This window comes from Camelus bactrianus, chromosome 2, assembly GCF_048773025.1.
Source record: "Camelus bactrianus isolate YW-2024 breed Bactrian camel chromosome 2, ASM4877302v1, whole genome shotgun sequence".
Taxonomy (NCBI): domain Eukaryota; kingdom Metazoa; phylum Chordata; class Mammalia; order Artiodactyla; family Camelidae; genus Camelus; species Camelus bactrianus.
In genome coordinates, this window is record NC_133540.1 from 38,294,209 (window position 1) to 38,319,260 (window position 25,052).

A 25,052-nucleotide genomic window follows, 5' to 3' on the forward strand; every position below is an offset into this window, starting at 1 on the left:
CTGCCTCTCTGGATCAGCCAAAGCCCGTCACAGCTGAGAGTTCGTAGGAGAGGCTGGGAGCTGGTCCCTCTGGCTCGGGGCAAGATACGGAGGACAGCTGTATTTAAACAAAATCTTTAGTTATGAAGAATCATACTGGGCAGCACAGGCAGAGTGACTACAGTGCATCATCGTGGACAGCGATTTTGTAGAAGAACCAGAGTCCTAAAAGCATGTACTGCATACAGTGTGTCATGATAAGTTCGTTTATGATGCTTCACTGAAAGCTGCTGAATGAATACATTTGACAACCTTTTCAGGGAGACTGCGTGCAATGTTTTAAATGAGTTAAGCTTGCCTACATTAGTTAGGAGCCCAAATCATCTTCATGGTAAGGTAAAATGGGACCATGCATGGGAAGAGGTTGTGAAGGTTTAAAAAAAAAAACAAAAACAGATACTATTTATTCTTATTGTGATTTCTGGGAAAGATGGATTTTGTGCTCAGACTTCACAGGCTCATTCAATTCTGGCTGTAGTTCCTGTGCTCATACTGGGTGCGACTGGATAAATCAGATTTTGCAAGGTCAGTAGTTGTTTCAGCTGATTTCGGGAACAACTGCGGAACATGAAAAGCAAATCTAAAAACACTACAGTGGCTATCTGGTCTTACAGCTTACCTAACTGACGACAACAAATGAGATTCAATGGCTCAATTTTATTTAGAGAAATATTATCATGGGGCTGGTTGTCCCCAGAGCCAAAGGCCTTCTATTACTAGAGATGTAGTTGGAGGCCACATGATCTGAAGTTTTCCTAGACAAGCAGGAAGCTTCCTCAGAGGCTTACTTGGGTCTGCTGAGCACACCTGCCTGGCCCCGTGGCTGGAGATAGCCTGCGAGGAAAAGTTGGCATGACTCCAGCAGCTACTCAGAGCCAAAATCAATCACTCTGCTCATACCTCCGTTATGAAAATTATTTAAATCTCGAGATCCCAAGAGGGAGCATAAGAAAGCCACAGGAGAGACTGTCATCAGAGCTGATGGACCATAAGGGCAAAGAAGGGACTGCATATGCAGAACCAGAAGAGAGATTCCTGGGCCCCAATGTGCTCCTGAATAGAAGATCCAAAGTGAGCTCTCAGGAAGAGGAACGTGGCACGAGGGAAGCAACAGGGTCTCTTAAGTGGCTCTCCCTCTGTCTGGAACCCATGCAGTGTTGTGACCTGGGTAAAGTCAGATGTCTTAAGAAAGCAAAGGGCCCTGGGGAGGGGCGTGCTCCAGAATACCAAACACGCTTTTGGAAAAGGCTTTTGTTATGGACATGGAGGAGCAGATGCTGCATATAAAAGGCAGTTGTATTTACAAAACAGAAACAGACTCACAGACAGAGAAAACAAACTGCTGGTTACCAGAGGGGAAGGGGGTGGGAAGGGATAAATTGGGAGTTCAGGATTTGTAGATACTAACTACTATATATAAAATAGATAAACAACAAGTTTCTACTGTGTGTCGCATAGGGAACTATATCCAATATCTTGGAGTAACTTAGAATGAAAAAGAATAGGAAAAGGAATATATGTATGTATATGTATGACTGAAACATTATGCTGCACACCAGAAATTGACACATTGTAAACTGACTATATTTCAATAAAAAGGCAGTTATGGGGGAAAAAAAGAGAAATCTTGGTAGACCAATGCATGAATAGTTACACACACACACACACACACACACTCAAGAAAGGCAGGAGTTGTGGAGATGAGTTCAGGTAACTACGGCAGGACTTCTCCAGAGGAGGGGCTGCAAAGTCTATCAGTTTAATGCCACTGCTTTGCATCTGACCCTGGCAGACCTCTTGTTGTTTCAACCTCTCAGGTAGCCCTAGCTCTTTCTCTGCCTGCAAAAGCCACATCTCCCTGGCTGTTGATTGATATTTCCTTTTTCCACATTCTATTTTTCTAGAATAATTTGATCACTTCCCTTCTCCGTAAACATGAACTTGTGTCACTCCTGAGTGTTCCCCTGTGCTCCACATACATCTCAATGTAGAGTGGACTGTGACAAAATATAATTTATTCAAGGAACATTTACATATAGTTTACCACTTGACAAAATTGTGGTAGGTCCTTTATAATGAATGTATATTATAAAAATCAGTATGCTGACGAAAACAACTTCAGGGAACACTGTTGTGAAGGATGAAAAACATACCTTTTTTAGTGGTGTTAAATATTGCTGGAAAGGGACTACCACAGATGACAAGTCACAAAAGAGGAAAAAGGTGGCGTGTCTGGATGAGAGATGATGTGGGTCTGAAACCATCAAGACAATAGACGCTTGGGGGCTGCAGAGGTTCTGTAGGGACTGATTACAAAGACAAGAGGTGAACAAGAACTAGTATCTCAGGAAACAAGAGTCACAGGTTCTAAGACTGCCCAGATAAAATGACCTTAGAAGTTGTCAAGCCCAGTGGTTCAGACATTTTAGTGTCTGTCAGAATGACAGATCTCTGGGACCTACCTTCAGTTTCTAATTCAATATGTCTAGAATGGGGCTTGAAAAACTGCATTTCTAATATCTCAGGTGATTGTAATGTTGCTGGCCTGGGGATTATACTTTGAGAATCAGTATTCTAGTGCAAATCCCTCATTCTTTATTTATTAATTTTTTGAGGTATAGTTGACACATAACATTAAGATATAAGATGTATTTACTTGATATATTTATTTATTGCAATATGATACTATATTAGCATTAGCTAATGCCTTATCATGTCACATATTTATCATTTCTTTTGTTCTTATCAAGAACAGTTAAGATTTAGTCTCTTAGCAACTTTTATAATAGAGCCTTATTAAATAAATATGTTATTGATTTAGAGCTCCAGAATTTATTTATTTATTGGTTGTAAGTTTATACCCCTAAGCAACATCTCTTTAATTTCCCCACCTTCTAGCCTCTGGTGACCACCAGTCCCCTCTGTTTTCATAACTTCAGTTTTTTTAGATTCCACACATAGTATCATACAGTATTTGTCTCTGACTTATGTCACTTAGCATAATGTCTTCCAGGTCCACCCATGTTGTTGCAAATGACAGGATTTCTTTCTTTCTTATGGCTGAGTAATATTCCAGATGTGGTATACGTACTATATCTTCTTTTTGCATTCTTCTGTTGATGGACATTTAAGCTGTTTCCTTATCTTGGCTGTTAGTGATGCTACAGTGAATGAGCATGGGTGTACATCTGAGATACTGATTTCAATTCCTTTGGATACGTACCTAGGAATGGGATGGCTAGATCATATGGTAGTTCAATTTTTAAGATTTTGAGGAACCACCGTTCTGTTTTCCACATTGGCTGTACTGATTCACATTCCCACCAACAGTGTATAAATATTCCTTTTCCTCCACATCCTCACCATTTATTATCTCTCATCTTTTTGATAAAAGCCATCCTAACAGGTGAAGGTGATATTTTATTATGGTTTTGATTTGCATTTTTCCTGATGATTATTGATGTTGAACATCTTTGCATACACCTGTTGGCCATTTGTATATCTTCTTTGGAAAAATATCTATTCAGGTCTTTTGTCAATTTTTAAATTGGATTATCTTCTCTTTGGCTATTGACTTGTGAATTCTTTATATATTTTGGATTGTAGTCCCTTATCAGATGTATGGTTTGCAAATATTTTCTCCCATTCTTCAGGTTGTCTTTTTAATTTTTGGATTATTTGCTGTGCAGAAGCGTTTTAGTTTAATGTAGTCATACTTTATTTTAGTTTTTGTTGCCTGTGCTTCTGGTGACTTATCCAAGCAATCATTTCCTAGACCAATATCAAGGATCTTTCCCTTATGTTTTCTTCTAGGAGCTTTATGGTTTTAGATCTTACATTTAAATCTTTGATCCATTTCAAGTTAATTTTTGTGAGTATAAAATAGGAGTTCAGTTTCATTCTTTTGCATGTAGAATGCATCTAGTTTTCCCAATTACCATTTATTGAAGAAACTGTCCTTCCTATTGTGTGTTCTTGGCACCCTTGTTAGTGCACTATGTGTATGGTCTGGGCTCTCCATTCTGTTCCACTTACCTATATGCCTGCTTTTATGCCAGTACCATACTGTTTTGATTACTATAACTTTGTAAGATAGCTTGAAATCAGATATTGGAATGCCACCAGCTTTGTCCTTCTTCCTTAGGATTACTTTGTGGTTCCAGACAAATTTTAGAGTGATTTTCTGCTATTTCTGTGAAAAATGTCATTGGAATTGGGATTGGGATTGGGATTGCATTGAACCTCTAGATCTCTTTGGGTCATATGGACATTTTCACATTACTTCTTCCAACTTCGGAACACAGGATATCTTTCTATTGGCTAGAGTCTTCAGTTTCTTTCATTAAAGTGTTAAAGCTTTTTGTGTATGTTTTTCACCTCCCTGATTAAACTTCCTGATTAAGACATTTTAATTTTTGATGCTATTATAAATGGGTTTGTTTTCTAAATTCTCTTTCAGCTAATTCATTGTTAATGTATAGAAATACAACTAATTTCTGTATGTTGATTTTCTATCCTGTAATTTTATTGAATTCATTTATTAGTTCTAACAGTTTTTTAATGGTCTTTGGGGCTTTCTGTATATAAAATCTGTCATTGTTGAACAGAGATCATTTTACTTCTTCCTTTCTGATATGGATACCTTTTATTTCTTTTTCTACCTAATTGCTCTGGCTAGAACTTCTAGTACTAGAATGAATCCTTGCATTCCAGAGATAAATCCCACTTGATCATGGTAAATGATCTGTTTAATGTGCTGTTGAATTTGGATTGCTAATATTTTGTTGAGAATTTTGGCATCTATATTCATCAGGGATATTGGTCTGTAATGCTATTTTCTTATAGTGTCTTTGTCTGGATTTAGTATCAGGGTACTGCTCATAAAATGAGTTTGGAAGCATTCCCTCTTTTTCATACTTTCATATATTTTCATGTTACTGATTAGCATGTTTTTATTTCAGTTTAAAGAACTCCTTTTAGCATTTCTTGTAGGGCAGGTCTAATGGCTACAAATTCCCTCAGCTTTTTTTGGTCTTGGAAAGTCTTTATCTCCTTCAGTGCTATCTGACAGCTTTTCTAGTAAAGTATTCTTGATGGCAGTTTTTTCCTGTGAACACTTTGAATATATCATCTGTCAAATTTCTGCTGAGAAATCTCCTGATAGCCTGATCAGGATTCCCTCATATGTGATGATTCTTTTTTCTTTTGCTACTTTTAAAATTTCCTCTTTGTCTTTGATTTTTGAGAGCTTTCTTTTAATGCATCTCAGTGAAGATCTCTTTGGGTTGAATCTGTTTGGGGGTCTTTGAGCTTCCTGTACTTTGATGGCTATATCTCTTCCCAGATTTGAGTTTTCAGATATTGTGTTTTAAAAGAAGTTTTCTGGACCTTTCTCCTTCTCTTCTCCTTCTGGGACTCCCGTAATATGGATGTTGTTTCTCTTGATCATGTTCCATGGTTCATGTAGGCTTTCTTCATTCTTTTACTCTAGTTTCTTTATTCTCCTCTGTCTGGATAATATCAAGAGATCTGTCTTGAAGGTCACAGATCTTTCTTTTGTCTGACGGAGCCTATTGTTGAAGCTATCACATTTTTTCATTTCATTCATTGTATTCTTCAGCTCCAGAATTTCTGATTGGTTGTTTTTATGATTTCTATTTCTTTGCTGAATTTCCCATTTTGTTTGTATATTGTTTCCTGAGTTCATTGATTTATCTATTTGTGTTCTCTTGCATATTGCTGAGCTGCCTTCAAATCATTCTTTTGAATTATTTTTCAGATAACACAGATCTCCACTTCCTTAGGATTAGTTACTGGAGTAATATTGCGTTCCTTTGGTGATGTCATATTTCCTTGCTTTTTCATGTTTCTGATGGATCTCTGTTGATACCTGTGCATTAGAAGGTGTAGTAACCTCTTCCAGTCTTTTCAGACTGGCTCCAGTAGGGAAAGACTTCCCCCCAGAGGTGGATGTAGGAGCACCTGCTGGGTAGGATGCAGTGTCTTTGATTCCTGAGGAAGCACAGTGATGTAGTCTCCATGCCACTCCATTGGCTGATGCTGAAATTGGCCACACTTTTATGGCTGAGGTTACAGAGGACCTGCAGGTTGCAGTGGCAGGTAGGGCTACTAGGATTTTCAGAGGCTGAGGCTGCTGGGGTCTTCTTGCTCTCCTCTACTTTTTTTGCACATACGAGGAAGCTCTAGCTGAGGAGACCCCTCTTAGTGCCTGGTCTGATGTGCTGACACTCAGAGGAGTATTGGAACTGGGGTCCTAGGGTCAGGCACACATGGAACTAGCACAGTGCCACGGTCATGGAGCATAGGTGCCCTTGCTGTGACTGCGACACGGGTGTCTACAACGCAGGCATGTGCCAATGGAACTGGTACCCGGGTCTCAAGGGCTCACTGCTGTGACTCGTGCTGATGTCACTGCACAGCAGTGACAAGGGTCTTGGGATGATGGTGCAGTGGTGGATTGGGCCCAGAAGGCAGGGTGCAGTAGTAGCACAACCTGGCAATGGTGGGTCAGTCTCAACTCTAGCCCCCTGGGAACACACGCAGGAGAATAGTCCAACTCCAGTAGTTGTTTGTTAAAGCTATGTGTTGGGATTCAGGGAACTGGGCACAGAGTAGTGGCAGCAAGGCCCTAGCAATGACAATTCAGAGGTGCCACCTGGCATGGCGAGGGAGAGGTGAGGTTCAGGGCAGGGGCAGTATGTCTGGCAGTCAGAGCCAGGACCTGGGACCTTTGAGGCAGGACTCAGGGCAGTAAGAACTCACCTCAGCAATGACAGTTCTGAGTCTTGACCTGGCATGGGAGTTGGGGCACAAGGCAATAGCACAGCCCCAATAATGGCAGCCAAAGCATGACTTGGGACCCTGGAGGCAGGACTCTGGTCAGGGAAGTTGCCTTGTTAATGGTGGAGCAAGGCCCCATCCTGGGGCTGTGGGTAGGCAAAGAGCAGTCACAGCTCTGGTCTCATATATGGCAATGGACTGTGGTACTCAGTCCATGAGAGTGGGGCACAGAAACACTGGGCCCCCTGAGGGCAGGTCTCACCTCAGCAACAGCTCCAGCCTCTGGGAGTAGTCCAGAGGAGGTTGGGGTACCACAGGCCACTCCATCAGCTAGGGTCAGCATCACTGAAGACTGAGAGCCCTCTGTACCAAAAGCTGCAAACAACCGAAATGGTGAGGCTTGCTGTGGTCCTGCTGCTCTCCTTCTCCCCCTGTGATGGGCTTCCTCTGAGAGGATCCCTCCTGGTGCCCAGCAGCTCTTAACTGGGAGATGGGACGATGTGGGCAGAATACTTCCTTTACTTTCCTACGCGGCCATCCTTGACTGGTGAGCTCCGCTGGGTGTTTTTTGCTGCTGCTTCTGTGTTGTCTAGAGCTTTCCCTGAACTGTTTTCTTCCATTTGTAGCTGTTCATTGCTCTTGGGGTTTTTTCTGTTTGTTTATTTTGGGGGGAGTAGGTAAGTGTTGGGACCTCCCAGCCCTCCATCTTGCTGACGTCATTCCTGAGTCCCTCCTGCTGCAGATGAAGCAAACAAGGCCCTAGGAGATAAGATGTTTTGCTCAATACACTACCCATTTGAGACTAGAAAGTACATTGTGATCCTTCTGATTCTTCTAGGTGCAAAAGCAACAAACCAATTTTAGACTGAATATGAAGTGTATTTTTGAACATTTATTTATATCTTGGTCCTGTTGTCTCAAAATATTTTCAGTCCCCCCTGGTTCATGAATAAAAGTCCTTATTTGAATACAAAATATTAATGTATTCTTGCTGAGAAGCCATCATGGGAAGTATAGAAGTGACAAATACATTAATTGAACATGATAGGGTTCTAATGAAATAAATAATTCTTGAAAGTGCTCTATGAAGTAGGCAGTTGCGTGTTTTCAGTATTCAACCCCAGATAATTCACATTTTGCTGTTTTTTTGTACATTTCTGATTTCTATGCATTTTTAATTTCTCTTCTTTATTTTTTTGTAGACAAGATAACCAGAACATTACAAATAATACTGGAAGTTGTACCAGAAGAAGATTGCCAAAAATTATGAATTAATGCATTTGAAATCTTGGCAATCTCTCCTTGGCCTTGTTTCTGCCCAAAGAGCTGAAACAAACAAAATAAAATGGAACTTCACTCCATTTTATGAAAATCCAGAGGATTGCAACTTTGGGAATGGACTAAATTAGTTATTTCTGTCTTCTAGTGTATTCAAACTAGCTGGTTTCTAAGAAATTTAGTTTTAACTCTGTGTAGTTATAGAATGCTGATAGGCAGTTATACCACAAGTTCACATGATTTTTGAGTCCCTGATACCTACCAGATGAGGTCAGGGAAAAAGACTAGAGAATGGACAATTACTTTAGGGATCTTTCTCTGTAAATGTCTTACGGCTAAGAACCTTCAAACTGAAGACTGAGATGTTTTCTGTATATATGGGTTTTGTAGAAACAATTTTTATATACTGTAGATAACTGTACTGTGAAAAGTGTTTTCTCTTCTTATGCGGAAAAAAAGTGTATGTCATCATTACAGACAGAGGAAAGAAATTTGTTTTACATTGACATTCCATTGTTTCCCACAGATATCAACTTAGATACTACTCATCTTTTAATATTATTATACCCAGAGAATTTTGAACGAAGAACAGAGAGGGTATGCTAAATTTTAATAAATATATATTAAAGCCAAGTTTCTAGGGGCTATTGTTGATGAGGAAAATCCAGGAATTATGTTTAAGTAAACAAGTTTTTGAGAATTTATGTTAGGTTTTGTTCACTCATCATCAGAAACCTCTGTGGTTACGTGCTCTTTTGATTTCACAGCCACTGATTTGATCAGGAAAGGATGTATAACACCTTTTTGAGAGCAAAGCAATAGTCAATCTGGAATTAAAGCCTCTTAAGCACAATTCAGTGGTTTCACTAATAATTTACCCGTTGGTAAATGTATCTAAATATGTGCATTTAAAAGTTTTCAAGTTATAATATCAATATAAGACAGAAAATCACCAAGAAACAGAATCCTCAACATATTATGCCTAGCTCTGTAGTTCTATATGCAATGTTAGTAATTCTGAACAGTTTTTTAGTTTCATAGCTATTTTTGCATGGTGATGAATTTTGACAGTTTGTACATTTTCTTTATACATTTTATACTGTGTTAAAATATCTCTGGATAATACTGTCCATATCAGTTAGGAAAAGGCATGTATTTACATAAAAGTTAAGGAAGAAATGTCACTGCTAAGTAAGATTTACAACTGTTTCTAAAAATTTTACCACTACTGTATCTAGGTTTTGTCAGTAATTGCCTCACCTTAATTATCATTCAAATTGTAAAAGAGGTAACTGATAACAAGTTCACTGAAAGAAGGAGAAACTCTGCATGAAGTGTGTGTATTCAGATGGGTATTATTATGTTAGGCTTAGAAAATATTGTGGAATTTCCAAATAAGAATAATATAATGATGAAATTTGTTAACTATTATTTACATAAATGTCATATTAAATAGTTAATTATAGCCAGAGTATTTTTCATCCTTTAATTTTTGTCTATTTGAAAAAGAAGAATTTTCGGAAGAATTACACTGATTAAAATCATTAAGAGCAGATGTAGAGTTCATAAACAATTGATCAAAGTAGAAATGATGATAATTTGAGTCAATTCCAATTCATTAATTTTCAATTCATTAATTTCAATTTCAAAATTCAATTTAGTTAATTTCAATTTATTATATATCCAAGATTGAAAATTTTTCAGCCAAACCTTACCTCTGGCTCTTTAAGTGAACTCATAAAAATTCCTTCCTTTTTCTTCTACCTTGGGTTTTCATAGGGTTTTCAAAATTTGATCTGTAATCTATACTTCATATATCCACTTGTATATATCTGTCTCCACTAAATGAATTTGTTGCTAGAGGTAAAAATAGATTTCCTTTATATTCCTATTTTTTATAGTCTAAGCCTATATAATCTAAATCAGCACACTCTTCTGGAGTTTTTTTCTTTTCTAATTAAAAAAAAAAAAAAAAAAAGGTGAAGTCTCATGGAGAAGTGTGTATAGTTCTTGCTTACTCCAGAGGTTAATGTGCTTATATCAAAGTGGCAAATAGGTCTCCTCATTTTATTTATTTGTTTAGTTTTGGTTTTAATTTCTCTTTAAATATATCACTATACAAGCTCACTAGGTTACATATTCCTTATTATTTTCATCATTTTTAGAATGATTTTTACATTGTTAAATTTGTAATGCCATTGTAATACTACTTTAACCAGATGGAAAGTCAGTCAATAATTTTTTTTTAAGTGGTGAGGATTAAGTTCCATTTCAACTTATTTTTGGGTTACATAATGACAAGATACAGGGTTTATGTAATCACCAAACTGATACTCATAACATTTATTTGGAATGGTATTATGTCAAGCAGATTCCAGTTTGAAAACTTTCCTGCACATTTTTACACATATGTGTATTTTTATACTAAGTAACTTTTTTCTCATATATTTAGAAAATTTTTTCTCATATATATTTTTTCATATATTGAACTACTACATGTGATATGTTTGTACCAGTGTGCCTATTCAAATGTTTAAAGACATTTTATGAATTTATTATAACACAAATGATAAAAGTGGCCAATATAATTCAAGACAAGTAGAATACTATTTTCAAATGTTCTGCTTTTTGGTACATAGATTCTCAAGTATTTAATTATGAATTAAGTAGATCTAGTAAAGACTTACAAAGCTGTAACAGTTTAATGTAAAAAATGGAGTGATTCTCCTTACACAATTGTGAATATTTCAGTAAATGTTTTTGACCCCTTTTTAAAGGTATTAGATTATTTTTCTGAGAGTTTTCTTTGATCACAAGAAGAAAACTGTTATAAATGGTGTCCTGGTCAGCTGGAAGTAGACCCTGTTCTTGTCTTTCTTTAGGAGATTAAAGATTTGTCCTAGGAAAGATGTTGAACTCTGGTACCAAACATAAACGTTAGATGTGTGTACGCACACATATGCGTGTCTGCTTGTACTGTGTCTCCTCGGCCCCTGCAAGCACAAAATTAGGACAGATTATTAGGTTCCATTAGCAATTTGTGGTAGTTTCTCTAACACTAAAATAAGTACATTGAAACAAATTTCCAGATTGTCCTTCGTGTCTGATACGGTTGTTTTCCCAATTGCTATTTGACATATCAACAGATGGTTAACAAGAGTACAATTATATAACTCAATGGAATTCTATGTTGAACTGTAATCAGTCTTCAGGAAACTCATTCATTTACCTCTATTTGAGATGAATGTAATACAGACTGATAAAGGGAGCATCTTTGACCAATATTTGATTTCTTATAATTGAAGCATAGATTATGAAAAGACAGAAAACTGAAGTCCAGAGTAGCTGGAAATGAAAGGTAGTATATGATTAGAGGTAGCAATATTTTTGTCTAGTTTATAATGCAATATAGATAGAGAAGTATTAAAAAACGGTCTGCTGTACACAGGTGGCTATCCTGAGAAACTAATGAAATGTAAGCTTCAGTGCCCCTCACTTACAGATGCCCCTTCCCTGGTCCTGTACTTAATTTTGCATTAGGAATTTTGTATTAATTTTCCTAAAGTAGATTAGCAAAATTATATATACTTCTGACCCTACAAAATCTGCATCTGTCCCGGTGAGAAAGATCAAAGTACCCCCATTACTTTTTCTTTTAGAAATAAGCATGGGGGATTTGTAGGATATATATTCAAGTAATAAAGTAGTGAGTTAACTGAAATCTTTCTATATAAGTAACTTTCTCATAATATTTATTATATGTGATATATAAGGAGAAAGTGTCTCTGTTGACATTTTATGTGTCAGTTCTGAATGATAGATAAACAAAGAATGGGAATTTAATTGTAGCTTTTTTTTTTTTTTTAAGTCTGGAAAGAAATATAGAGAGATTTGGGGTTCGAATGCAGATGAGTCCAGAAATTTGATTTTACTTAAATAAAACCTTGCTCCATTTTACCCTATGTGATATGCTTTATGTCAGTGCTGATGATGTTTACAAAGTTACATTTTACTTTCCTAACCATTCAAAGTCAGGAATAAAAGCATGGCATTGTGCAACTGACAAGAAGCCCACAGCGGATACAAATTAGAGTAGATAATGAGTCATCGTGACAGCTTCTGTTTACATTATTTATATATAGGTAAAACAATTATTACTTATAAATGTATTTTAGGTTAAATTTCCCATATAGTATTTTCACTTTATCCCAATATATTTAAAACCTAAAATTGTAACCTGTATGTATTATTAGTACTGTACTTAAAACAATATTTTAATAGCCAATCTGGGGAGATAATCCTTCTTTTTGTTGCATTTTCAAATTATTTGGAGTCTAAAAAGAAATACTTGGTCTGTTTTTAGATCTGATACAAATTCACGAAGGTGTACAATGTGGTCTCACAGAAAGTTCTCCAGTTTTCCATATGTTGTGAGATACTGTCTTTCTCTACGTCCTCATCAGGATATTAACTTGATCTTTTTGAACCATTTCTGTTTTTTGAATGAATCAGCGATTCCCTTTGTTTTGTCTTTTATTTTTTGACATGATATTTTCAAGATAGGAGTGAGTCTAAATTTAAATTTATACAGCTACCTGTATAAATTTATGCAATTACATTTTCAAGATAGAAATGAGTCTTAATTTGATATAATTACCTGATATTCGTAGTGTGAAACTATCACTTGGATCACTTCCTTGGGAATTCCCTCCTCCTTCTCTCTATTATCATTGGCTTTAAAATATCACTGGAGGATGGTGACAGTCTCCAGTTATCTGTTACATGTGTGTATTTTGGCTACTTGGATCAAGGGTACATTTGGAGTATCAATAACTGCCTTAGCAGTTTTATAGATAGCAGTTCTCTCAAGAAACTGGCGCATTAGGTATCTGGAGCCATACAGATGGATACACTGGTTTTAAAGTGAATATACTTTTTTTCCCTCAACATATACGCTACTGATTTTATTTTTAAAAGTATGACTTTCAAGTGAGTTAATTTCTTCGTTGGAAGACTTGCCTCCTGAGTCCTTATTACCTCTTGTTGAAGCCTCTAAAGGCCATGTTGAATGCTGAAGAGAAAGAAAGGAAAAAAACCAAAAAAACTAAAAACTAATGCACAGTAATCTCTTTTGCAGCAGTGACTGTGTTCAGAGTACTTTGTGCAGCAGGATGTTTTGCACAGCATCTTGTGGGAAAACAGATTAGTGCTTTGGATGTTACAGCTATATAACTGGTTGGGTTGTGAGGGGCCTGACTTAAATGAGGGTTTGTGAAGTGAGACCTCACTTACTCCTACTGAGTAACATTCTTCTGTGCATGCTCGGAAGCACATTCGTGTTGCACCAGGGGCCAATGCGATGTGGTTCCCTGGTTCTAGGTTTAAACTGATTTATTTTAAAGGATTTCTGAATTATTTTTTTCCCTAGCATTTCTCCTGCATTCGAATTTTCTGCTTACTGGCTATTGTAATATAAAGTAAAAATACATTGGAGAAATAGAACACAGATTGTTTAAAATGAGTGTATGCTTATAACAAAATAGAAATGATCTACGTTAAACTACTGTGTATATTAATGATTTCAAACACTACCACATAGCACTTTTAAATTGCTCTTTTAAATTGCTCTATAGTGCTATGGTTATCATGTAAACCACAAGAACCCTCTAAAAATTTTAAGTCATCCCAGATTATTTTGATTCTCTTCTTGGAGAACTTTTTTACTTAATAGTTTTCCCTTGTGAATGTTATTACTGCTGCTATAAATTTAGAATTTAACTATTGATACTTACAGTTTGAAAACAGGGTTCGTCTTTTGACATTATCTAAGTTAAGAGAGTGACGTATCACTTTATTCTTGGTTATTTTGAACACAGGCATTTGCCCCAAATTTCTATCCTTTTGTAGATGAATTGTAGCACAATAGTAATGAATTTTCAGTAGTACCTGTCAGCATTTTGGGAACTTTGTGAACATAAGCATCAGAAGTTTAAAAAAAATTGCTTATTACCGTGTAATACGGTGTCTTCTTTTTTGACAAACTAGCGAACAAACATAGAATTTTTCGCTGATGCTAAATGTTAACTACCTGTGGTTTTATAATAAGTCAAAGAAAGAGGAAAGACAAGTAGCTTCGTGTATTGAATGCTTCGTGAATTGAATTTGTCCTAGTTTTCTGACAAAGACTTGACTCTGGGTTTCCTAGAGCTTGATTTTTACTTATCATAGGGCTGATTAGATGGTAGTGATGCACTGGTAGGGATGGTTTGCAGTTGTTGACTCCGAGTTCATCTCACGATGAATCTTTCATGTTGTTTTATTGTGTGTTTATCTGTATTGACTCTATAAAAATGGGTTTAGTGAGCTTTGGGTTACAATTTGACCTGGTAAGAATCATTTCTTTTTCAACTATCAAGGAATAGAAAACTCCGTATGTATTGGTACGTCTGTGTCAACATAGTGTTAGGAACTATATGTGAATGTATTTAAATGTCTTTCTTAGTCTGTGACAAGCATCAGTAATTTGCACCGATGGAATGAATTTAGCCCAGTGGGAAAGTAGTAGGTTATTCTGGAGGGCCGTGCTCGCAGCTGTCTCTTTGATCTGTGCTTAGAGGTTAATTTATAGACCAGCTCTATCCCTTCACTTGGATCTGGAATGCATCTGTCATGACCTTGTACCATTCCCCAGATTGAGGAGTGAGGGGAGAGGTGGGTTTGGCCTTGTGCTATAAAATACAACAAGAAGTCCAGCTGAGGGAGAGTGAGCCTTAATGTCCTAAATTGTCCTCATCTGTGGTGGCATTTCTTCCTCCTGGCACTGTGATAAGGAAACTTGGTAAAGGGGATTGTGCGTCTTTCATACAAATTTTATACAATGTCTCAGATTGATAAATTCTTAAAAACCCAAATTCCTTTTCTTCATCTTTAGCCCAACCATATTAGAGGTACTAAGATATTTAACTATGAAAATATAAATGGTGCAAAGGGACTTTCATTTGTGGATCGTGCTGTGTTTCTTAGGGTTCTCTGGCACTGATGCCTCTGCCAGCATGTGATACATGAAATAAAATGGATTTTTCTACAGATTAATGATTTGCCTCTGGGGAGAGTTCTGGTACAGCAATCACACTGCCAGATGGTGTTTATGGGCTATTTGTGTAAGTGGTAAGATACTATGAAATAAGTGTGCTTTCATCTGATGGAAACTCTTGATGCATGTGTTTTTGTATGGAATAAATTTTGGTGCAATATGATGTCACTCAATGTTGCATTGAATTTAATTTCAATTGTGTTTATGTATATATATTCCTGTCACGCTTCTAGTTGCTTCAACCTTTGTGTATGTATTTTTGTATATATTTTTAGTTGAAATATTTTAAATGGAAATGAAATAAACATTTGATAGCTTACCTAATAAAAGTCATGATGTGTGTGTGTGTGTTTTTAAAGCGATATACATTCTATTAAGTTGAAGGCTTTGGTTTTAGTGATTGGGTTTTTCTATCACTGATTCTGTGAATTTGTTGAAGTATCCCACTTAACAGCAATTTCCTGAAAGTGGTGGCAGATTCATCAAACACTGTAGATATTCTTCTTCCTCGTGGCCTACCCATCTGTCCTGTACTCTGAAGCATTTGGCTACTTAGTCTTTTTTCCTGCCTCTTAACTAAAGTCTCATCTCTTGTCTAACTCTAATTCAGCCTGCAAGAGTTTTCCCAGCGCATTCTTTCTAAAACACAAATATGATAAATATCCTCAATGGTTTCACATTTATGTCTTTCTGGGTGGGTAAAGTCCACACTTCCGTATAACATGCAGGGCTTTCCATAATCTGCCACGTTACTTTCTCCAGCTACGAATGACCACTTCCATATTTGCTGCCACAATAGTAAATGTCTTCTTAGTGGTTGAGGAAAGTTGCCATTGTTTCACCTGACACACTGCAGATTCCTACAGGAACGATATTCCTCTGCTCCCTGTTTCTGTCTCTCATGCCCAGCATCGCACAATTCTACCCAATGTTCAGGATTGGGTTCAAAAGTCATCTCTTCCAGAAACTTTCCCCCAGCTGGCTCAGGACCTGACTCCTGACCATCTTCATCATCCGGGGCACACCTCTTTGTGGAACTCGTTGTACACCATTGTAACTGATTTGCTTGGTAACTTTCTTTCCCTGGATTTGCAGTTAATTTTTTACTGTCTTTTACTGACTAAAGCATAATAGGTACTCAGTTAATGTTTAGATTAATAAATTCAATAAATAAACAAATAACTTTCATCATTAGGTTTCAAGATAAACGTTTTTTTAGAAGCAGTTTGTATCACCTCTAAATGTAAGCAATCCATTAGATTCTGCGGAATTCTGTGAAATGTCCTACCTCCAGATTGTGAGAATACTGGGGAGTTTCAGTCTCTGTCCGCTCTTGTTCCTTCTCTCTTTCTCCCCAACCTCCACCCCACCCTGCTCCGCACTCCATGTTGGTAGGTGGGTCTTGAATAGAGGAAATGAGCAAATGACCTACCATGATCTCTTCCCATGAAAAGACATTTACGTTCCTATATTCTTCATAAGCTATCTTTTTCAGAATACTAATTTGAAAACAAATCTAATGGTCTGAACTGGAGAGCAGAAGAAAATCTATATTTTTGATGACCAAATTTCTCTTTGAAGTAGACATGGGAGATTAAATAGCACTTATTCCGGATGACATATTTTGGGAAAAGAGTGAAAAAGGAAACTAATAACTTTTGCACCTGTTAAATTTAAGCAAATTTGAAAAGAAATACAAACCATATGATATGTAGATATACTTACTTTTAAATGAATGAATATGACTGGAAATATATTTAAGGAAAATGTGTAGGAAAAATTAGATAATATATAATGGCTAATAATTTTTAAACACTAACATTAGGTTCTTAAACATGCTGATTTAGGTTCACAAAAGACTTTTGCAACTGAACTACATCTAGTAATTTTCTACTTTAATTTTTAAGCTATATCTAATTTATAAAAAATTGAGATGATGGATCCTGGGATAGGTGGGCAGGTCATGGATAACTATACTGTTGTTTTTGCCCCCACATGCCCTACAAATTGTATTTGCAGACTCTAGAAATCTGACTTTGAAGGTCAGGTCTTCATAGACACTTTTTGTTTTTATAGTCTTAAGCTTAAAAACACCTGGTCACCAGCAGGCATTAACTAAAAACTATGATCTTAAAATTTTTGATGTTTGAAAGAATTCAGAAATAAAATATAATTAGGTTTCAATACCCTTTAAAATTTTAGCTTTGAAGATTTATTAATCTCCAAAAGACATGAAACAAGATTTCAAAGGTGTTAATTCAGGTTAAATTATTACAAAAATTGAAATACCCTCCAGCTGTAATGAAATAAGTTAGTAAGTATAAATGAGTATAACCCTAAGAAATGTGTGAGCAAGCCGGTTACTTTCCTCTCATTCTAGTTTTTCTTAAAAATAAGAGAAACTAATCTTACTTTTGTCAAAGTAATTAACATTATAATTATAGAACAACATGTCATTATTATCGTTCTGTATTCTATTTCCTAAAGTCTAAACACAATGTACAAATTTATTTCATGCTCTGAATTCTGCCTTAAACTTCTGTTTTCTTCTTACTCCCCCATTGCTGTGTTCCTTTCAGAATTTGTTACTCAATGTGTTAAAATCAAAATTTAATTATTGATTAAACAGAAATTCACTAGGCACCTTCCCTATGCCAAGCAGTATGATGGGTGCTGGGGAGACCGTGCTAGCAGTTGGTACTGCCTCTGCTTCGTGAAGTTGAGGGCACAGTGTATTTTTTCATAATCATTCAAGTGGATTGTTAAGAATTAGGGTAAGTCTTGGGTGCTAGAAGGCAGCATACCCAGATATGGTCTGGTCTAGGAGGTTGGGGAAGGCTTTCCTAAGGATGTAGTATGACTGATATGGAAGGCTGGGTGCTCACGAACCAGGTAACGTGGAGGGAGGATGGAGAGCGTTACAGGCAAGGTGGACTGTGTGATAGAGGCCCTGAGCCAGTAAGAAGCAAGGTTTGTTTAAGAATATAAATTCAAGACCAGAGCAACTAGAACACAGGACAAAGTACATAATGCACCTCCGGAGAAGAGCAGTTGTAGAGAGCTTATTGGGCGATGTTCAAGACTTCGGTCTTTACCCTGTGTAAGGGAGATGGCACAGACCAGTGACAGCCACACAGAATGTGAACGCTGAACCTTATCACCATTTCAAATCTTACCCTCCCCTAAAACTTCTAAATAGAATTCTTTCAATAGTAAAAAAAAGAATTTATTTTGTTACATTCCTATTCTTCTTCTATTTTGCCTAATTAGTTCACACTGCCAGAAGTATTTGTAAACTGCAGTAGGCCCTGCACATATTATTGAAAGAGAAAATAATTACCAGAATATGTAATCAACAAAGGAGGGAAATCTTTTTTCCAGGAACTTTATTCTTGTCTATCCTTAGCATGTTTACCCCTCTCTTCCAACTTAGATTACATCTGATCTACGGTATTGAACACCCACCAACTATCATCTCTAGGATGGTTTGTAATTTTTTTTTTGAGAGATATTCCTCTGGTGCTATAATTTTTAAAGTTAATCTTAACTTTGAAAATTTATTTTTTGTCCAAATGAAAACATTACACAAAATCTACCTTACATGACCTATTGCTAATAGAGTTATTGTCTTACAAGTAAAGGTATCATACATTTGACTCTAATGGTTTAATATAAAAAATGTCAATGCTATAAATATTTGAATTTATTTTTGGCTCTATACAAATACAAAGAGTAAATTTTTCTTTTTTTTCCCACTCTTCATCATTCACAATGGATGAAAAGTGGCTCTTCTAGGAAGAGAAAAAGAATTTTGTTTAAGGAATTAGGGGAATAAAGTAAGAAAAATTATTTAAGATTATTTAAAGAACACTCCCATGGAAAGCATGGAATTCTCTGATACAGTTTTCCCCCAGCTTTATTGAGATATAACTGACAAATAATATTGTGTGAGTTTAGTACAATGTGATGACTCGATAAATGTACGTATTGTGAAATGATTACCACATTAAGGCTAGTTAGCTCATCCGTCACCACACACAGTTACATTTTTTCTATGGAGACAACATTTAAAACCTATTAACAAATTTCAAGTGTATACACAACACAGTACTGTTAACTAAGTCACCATGCTGTGTATTACATCCACGGAATGTATTCATTTTATAACAGAAAACTTCTACCCTTTGACCATCTCCTCATTCCCCTCACCCTTCAGCCCCTGGTAGCCACCAATCCACTTTCTATGAATTCGACTTTTTAGTTCCTACATACAAGCAAGATCAGAGAATATTTGTGTAGTCATTTTTTGGTGGAATATCTATAGTTCACTAAATAAATGATCATGTCAGCTGCAACAGAAGACAATTTTACTTCTTCCTTTCTGATCTGGGTTCCTTTTATTTCTGTTTCTTATCTAACTGCTCTGACTAGGACTTCTGTTACTATGTTGAGTAGGAGTGGTGAGAGTAGCCCTCTTGTCTTGTTCTTCGTCTTAGAGGAAAAACATACAAACTTCCAGTTAGGGATGATGTTAGCTGTGGGTTTGCTGTCTATGACCTTCATCATGTTGAGGGATATTCCTTCTATGCTCAGCTTGTTGAGAGTTTTTATCCTGAAAGGATGTTCTGTTTTGGCAAATGCTTTTTCTGCGTCTATTGAAAAGATCATGATTTTTATCTTTCATTCTATTAATGTGATGAATCACATGTATTGATTTGTATATATCTTACCATCTTTACATTCCAGAAATAAATCCCATTTGGTGATTTTGTGCAGTCCTTCTAATGTTGATTTTGGTTTGCTAGAGTTTTTTTGGTTTTGTTTTTTGGAATTTTTGTATCTGTATTCATCAGGCTGTGCTTCCCAGCTGGAGGGGGCCCCTGGTGGGACTCTGTATTTAGGCTGGGCTGTAGCCTGTGATCAAGCTGGTTGGCTCTATTCTAAGGCGAGGTCTCTGGCTGGGACCCCTGGTTGAGCAGGGCCACCAGCTGTACCTTGCAGTTGGGTGGGGCTGGAGGCTGTGATCCGTGGTTGCTAAGTGTTGCTGTCCAAGCTTCCTGGTTAGGTGGGGCCACGGGTATGTTCCATGATTGGGCAAGGTTACTGGCTGGGCTCTCTGCCTGGAAGAGGCTGCTTGCTGTGCTCAGCAGTTAGGCATTATTGTAGGCTTGGCTTGAGGCTGCCTAGGCTCATGGTTTGGGCTCCCTTGCAGACGGGGCTCAAAGTTATGTTCTGCAGTTGGGCTGGGCTGCCAGCTTGGCTCTTGGCCTCAGCTGGGCAACCAGCATGAGCTTCACAAGTGCCCAGAGTCTCTGGCTGGTTTTGCTAGTCAGGCGGGGCTAGAGGCCAGGCCTAGCAGTTGAGTGGAGCTGCTGACTTGCTTCACTGTCCTGGCAGTTTTGGAGAATGGATTCTGCCATTGGGGCAGCCTGCTGGCTGTACACCCAAACCAGGCAGGACTTCCTACTAAGCTCTCTGGCCAGACAGGGCCACCATCTTGGGTCTGCCGATGGGCAGAGCCGCTGGCTGAGATCTGAGGTCAGACGCACTGCCAGCAGAAATGTTGTCTGCCAGGATCTATGCACTGGTAATTGTGAGCTCTGTTCCTCTTCTCCATCTCTAGCTGATTCCCCCAGTTATCCCTGTGAGGCCATACCTACATGGATTTCCTGGGAAGCCTTCTGGAATGCTGAGGAAGCTGGGTGTCCACCTGGATCTCTCCACTGGAGAAACTATAGGCCAGGGAGGACCTGCTAGGTTGGTGGTATACTGGCCTGGGGAAGGGGAGACATGGTCAAAGGAAAACCATCCTTCCTACCCTTCTAATGTGTGTGGTTGTTTTTTTTTTTTTTTTTTTTGGCTCAAAGGGATGCTTCAGCCTCACCCCCATGTTCTGGTTTCTTGGTATCTTCACAAAAGCATCTTACCTGGGGTTAATTGCTAGTTGCTCTTTCTGTGAGGGGAACTGAAGTCAGGAACTATCCATTTTGCCATTTCGCTCTGATACAGTTTTTGATACCCAAGTTCCCCTATCCTGAAGTTCCATTAACTAGATGTTTCTCTTATGCACTTATAGTGATATATTGATTTCCTTAAAAGAATAATTTGATATCATCCAGTTGTGCCTAATGATATGAAAAAGTTAATGTAGAAAGTCTATGATTATTAGTAAAACACTTTCTCAAATTAAAGCTCTCAGATTTCAGCGAGAGAGTATTGAATCAGAGGACTGAAAGGGCAGAAGAAATTGAACAATGGTTCAATTTTGTAATAGATGTTATTTATCATTTTTATTAAACTTTGTATTAGCCATGTGCTTTGCATTGACTAGGATACTCCTCACCATTGTCTATGAATAAAACAGATGACAAGTCTTACTTCCATTTTTGGATTAACAAAAATAGTTAAAATGGCTTGCCTCAGGCAACAGAGAAAGTCAGAGAGGTCAGGGTAGAAATTCTGATTATCAAATCCCTCTGAAATTTCAGACTGTTGAATCAAAGCATCTCTCAGGTAAATACAGTTACTTGATTTATAAGTTAATCAGTCATTAAATGTTTATTTTGTATCAGCTATATGATTAACAATGAGCTTTATGGTATGGGAAATGTACCATGATTCTTCAGCCCAAAGAACTCACAGTAATTCAGCTTGGATAAAGAAGAATTTGTAATAAACCACAGGAACACACAATTGAATACAATGTGTGATTAACTGTGAAAATGTGTGTTGGGCTTTGCATTTGACCTTAAACATTTGGAGGAGATGGTCAAGAGAGTCGAAGCTGATTTTGGATGATGATGATGTGTGTGTGGTTTACAATTTGATGAAAGGCAGGAACTAAAAGCACACTATGCTTTTAGTTAATAAAAGAGTTAAGTCTGAGTAGAGTCAAGGGTAGTAAATACAGAGAGGTTGATTGTATCACGTCCACTTACAGTGGTGCCTTTGAATCAGGAAAATGAGTTTGATCTGAAGATGGAAGCTGCTGAGGGCATTTCTGAAGGGAGTCATACAGTCAGAGTGGCAACGGAACAGGGTTGTCAGCTCTGCTAGAGTTTATGAGGAAAACTCTGGGATCAGCAAAATCTAGCTGACAAGCTTTTGCAGTAAACAGCTGTGAAGAAGTCTAGACTGGGATTGGAGCTAAAAGGGCAGATGAATGAGAAATTTTGGAGGAGAAACCAGACTTTGTGCCTGACTTACTATAGAGGATTCAGAGGAGGAGTCATAGGTGACCTCATGCTGTCAAGCCTGAATGCATGGACTTAACACGCATGCTTGGTGGTAAACGCCTGGTTTCCTGGTACGAAGCGGTTGGAGCACATTTCCATTTGGGATGCGCTCAATTTGACGTACTGAAAATTCCATCTGGAGACATTCCCTGATCCTTAGATTAGAGGGCAAGAGCTCAGGTGAGAGGAAAGGGTTTGAGATACGCAGCATCAACTTTCTTGGGGAGGCTTGTAAATAACACCTCTCTTCCCCACTTGAATTATAAATCAATTAAGGCATAAGTCAAAATTATAAGACAGATAGGAGAACAAAATATCGCCATTATTGCTGATGCAGCTAAGGGAGAAGAATGTGATTCATAGCCATGGGCAGGTGGGTTTTGTAACATTGAACCCTAGGGTTAGGGAGATTTACTCCTCTCACTGCAGGCAGTCTTGTACCATTTGAGGCCTCTTCCCGTGGGTCTCTGACTCTATAAAATTTAAGATGTGGAGCGGCATAGCAGAATTAATGCCCTCTGAGGTCAGGATGGCTCCCAAGAGAGAAAACACAAACACTCAGCTTTTTTTTTTTTTTTTTCTTTCCAAACTCACCAGTAAGAGTAAGACACTACTCATCTAGAATGAGGCTAAGAGTGTTTCCCTAGCACAGTGCCTTCTGCATGGAAGTAAACATCAGCTATGGGAAGGAACCCTCTCCTCTTTCCTCAGCCCTTCACACTTAAGAGTATGCTGCATAGAAATGCACCTTCATGGGTTCAGAAAACATCTCTTTTGCATTTTGTATACACAGTTTGACTTAAGCATGGTACCTGGAAAATGTCAACTACTCAACATACTCTTTGATTAAATGGGTGGATAAGATTGGCAGTTGAAGATGATGTGACTTAATGGCTTTCCATTGGAGGGGATGTGAAAAGAGAAGAGTGTCCCCCAGGGAGCGAGCTTGATGAGCTGGGTGGGAAATGGAACAAGGCAGGGGGACTGAGCAGGGAAAGAACAGGGGCACCTGCCAGGACTCGGGATTGAAGCTGGATGTCTGTTTTGGATGATGACAGTATACTGTAGTTTCAGAATACTTCCACTGATGTCATGCTCGAGTTCTCATATTTTGGTCAAGTCGACAGCCATTCTGGGCTTTCTGGTTTCAGGTCTGTGGTAAATGAAAGGATGTCAAACAGTGATTCCTCTTCTATCTTCTGATCCTGGAAGCCATCAAAGACACAATCCTCACCTTTAATAAGCATGTTTCAGCCTTACCAAGGTTGTTGTGGTATATTATATTATATTGTTTAGGACACTTTTAGATGCAAGTAACAGAAACCAGTTCAAGTAACGGAAGCAAAAGAGGGACTATGATATGGATAGAGCCATGGCTCAAAGGCCCATTTGTCAGGAATGCAGCCTGGCCTCAGAAAGGGCCCCAGGTCTGGCACTGGAAGCTACAGGAAGCTAGGCAACGCTCTCTCCATTTCTCATCTCTGTCTCTGTGTGACCCTGTCATTTATCTCTTCTTCCCTATACTGGCCGCCTCTCTACAATGCCTGAGTTTGTGCATCTCTTCTGATCAAGAGGAAAACTCAGACAAAAACGCAAATTTTTATTTAAAGGCATCTAAAATGTGCCAGACACATACCACATGACTTTGGACAAACTGCTTAATTCCAACTTGCCTCATAAAGTTGTCATGAAGATTCAATGAGTTAGTAAATAGTTTGTGCTATTTACTAACCAACCACGAGCAGAATCCAAGCGTGGCGTTCAGGTTCCTGCACAACTGAATGCGTGAAGGGTTTTGAGGAGGCAGAATTCCTGGAGCTAGTACTAACTACAAAAGGTTTTCTCCAGAAACACACACACACACACCCCTCACATACGCAGACACCCATTCACATAAATCATGACTAAATCAAGAAATTGGAACGAGGAGGAAGAGTGAAATGCAGCCAGCAATTAGATAAAAATAACTAATGTTTAACGAAGACATACTACATGCCTTTAGCCCTGTTCTAAGCACTATTTACTAACTCATTGAATCTTCATGACAACTTTATGAGGCAAGTTGGAATCAAGCAGTTTGTCCGAAGTCACGTGGTAAGTGTCTGGCACATTTTAGATGTCTTTAAATAAAAGCATTTAAAAATTATTCCTATTCTCCAACCACCAAATGTTTTATTTTCAGTCTATTCATAAGTACTGAATCTTCTTTGTTTACTAGGCAAAAGCAGAGGAAACCTCCGTCGGTAGGAGAACTGATGGGAAGGATTGATGATGAGTTTTGCTGGTCCTTTGGGATTCCCGTAGGTCACAGGGCAGACTGGATGGTGCACACGTGGACAGTGCCTTATCCAGCTGTGGGGAAATGTTAAGAGTAGAGGTATAATTTGCCAGGTTCTCACCACTGGAAAATCCTGCGAATAGGAAGGCAATTCAAGTCAAATTACAGGCCTCACTTCTACAACCCTGCCCTGAGGCCATAGCTTGTAAAAATGATTTTACTTCTAATTAACAATTCCACATTCCTCTGGGTTTCTTGGTTTTAAATTTTTTTTTTTTTTAAATAGAGGCAAAGTGGGGGTGAGCAGTGGACATAACAACAGGGAGAT

General features: G+C 37.9%; 1 protein-coding gene across 2 annotated transcripts in view; it reads left to right on the forward strand.

The window, feature by feature from the left end:
* SLC7A11 (solute carrier family 7 member 11) overlaps window positions 1-25,052 on the forward strand; it is a 96,254-nt gene that overhangs the window by 64,699 nt on the left and 6,503 nt on the right. The window contains exon 12 of one of the 2 annotated variants that reach the window (XM_010954635.3): window positions 8,043-15,534. The exons of the other annotated variant lie outside the window; for it this stretch is intronic. Within the exon in view, the coding sequence (XP_010952937.1) occupies window positions 8,043-8,110 (68 nt within the window). The 3' untranslated portion in view covers window positions 8,111-15,534. Of the gene's footprint in view, window positions 1-8,042; window positions 15,535-25,052 lie in introns of those variants that run through there. 2 annotated transcript variants of the gene reach the window in all.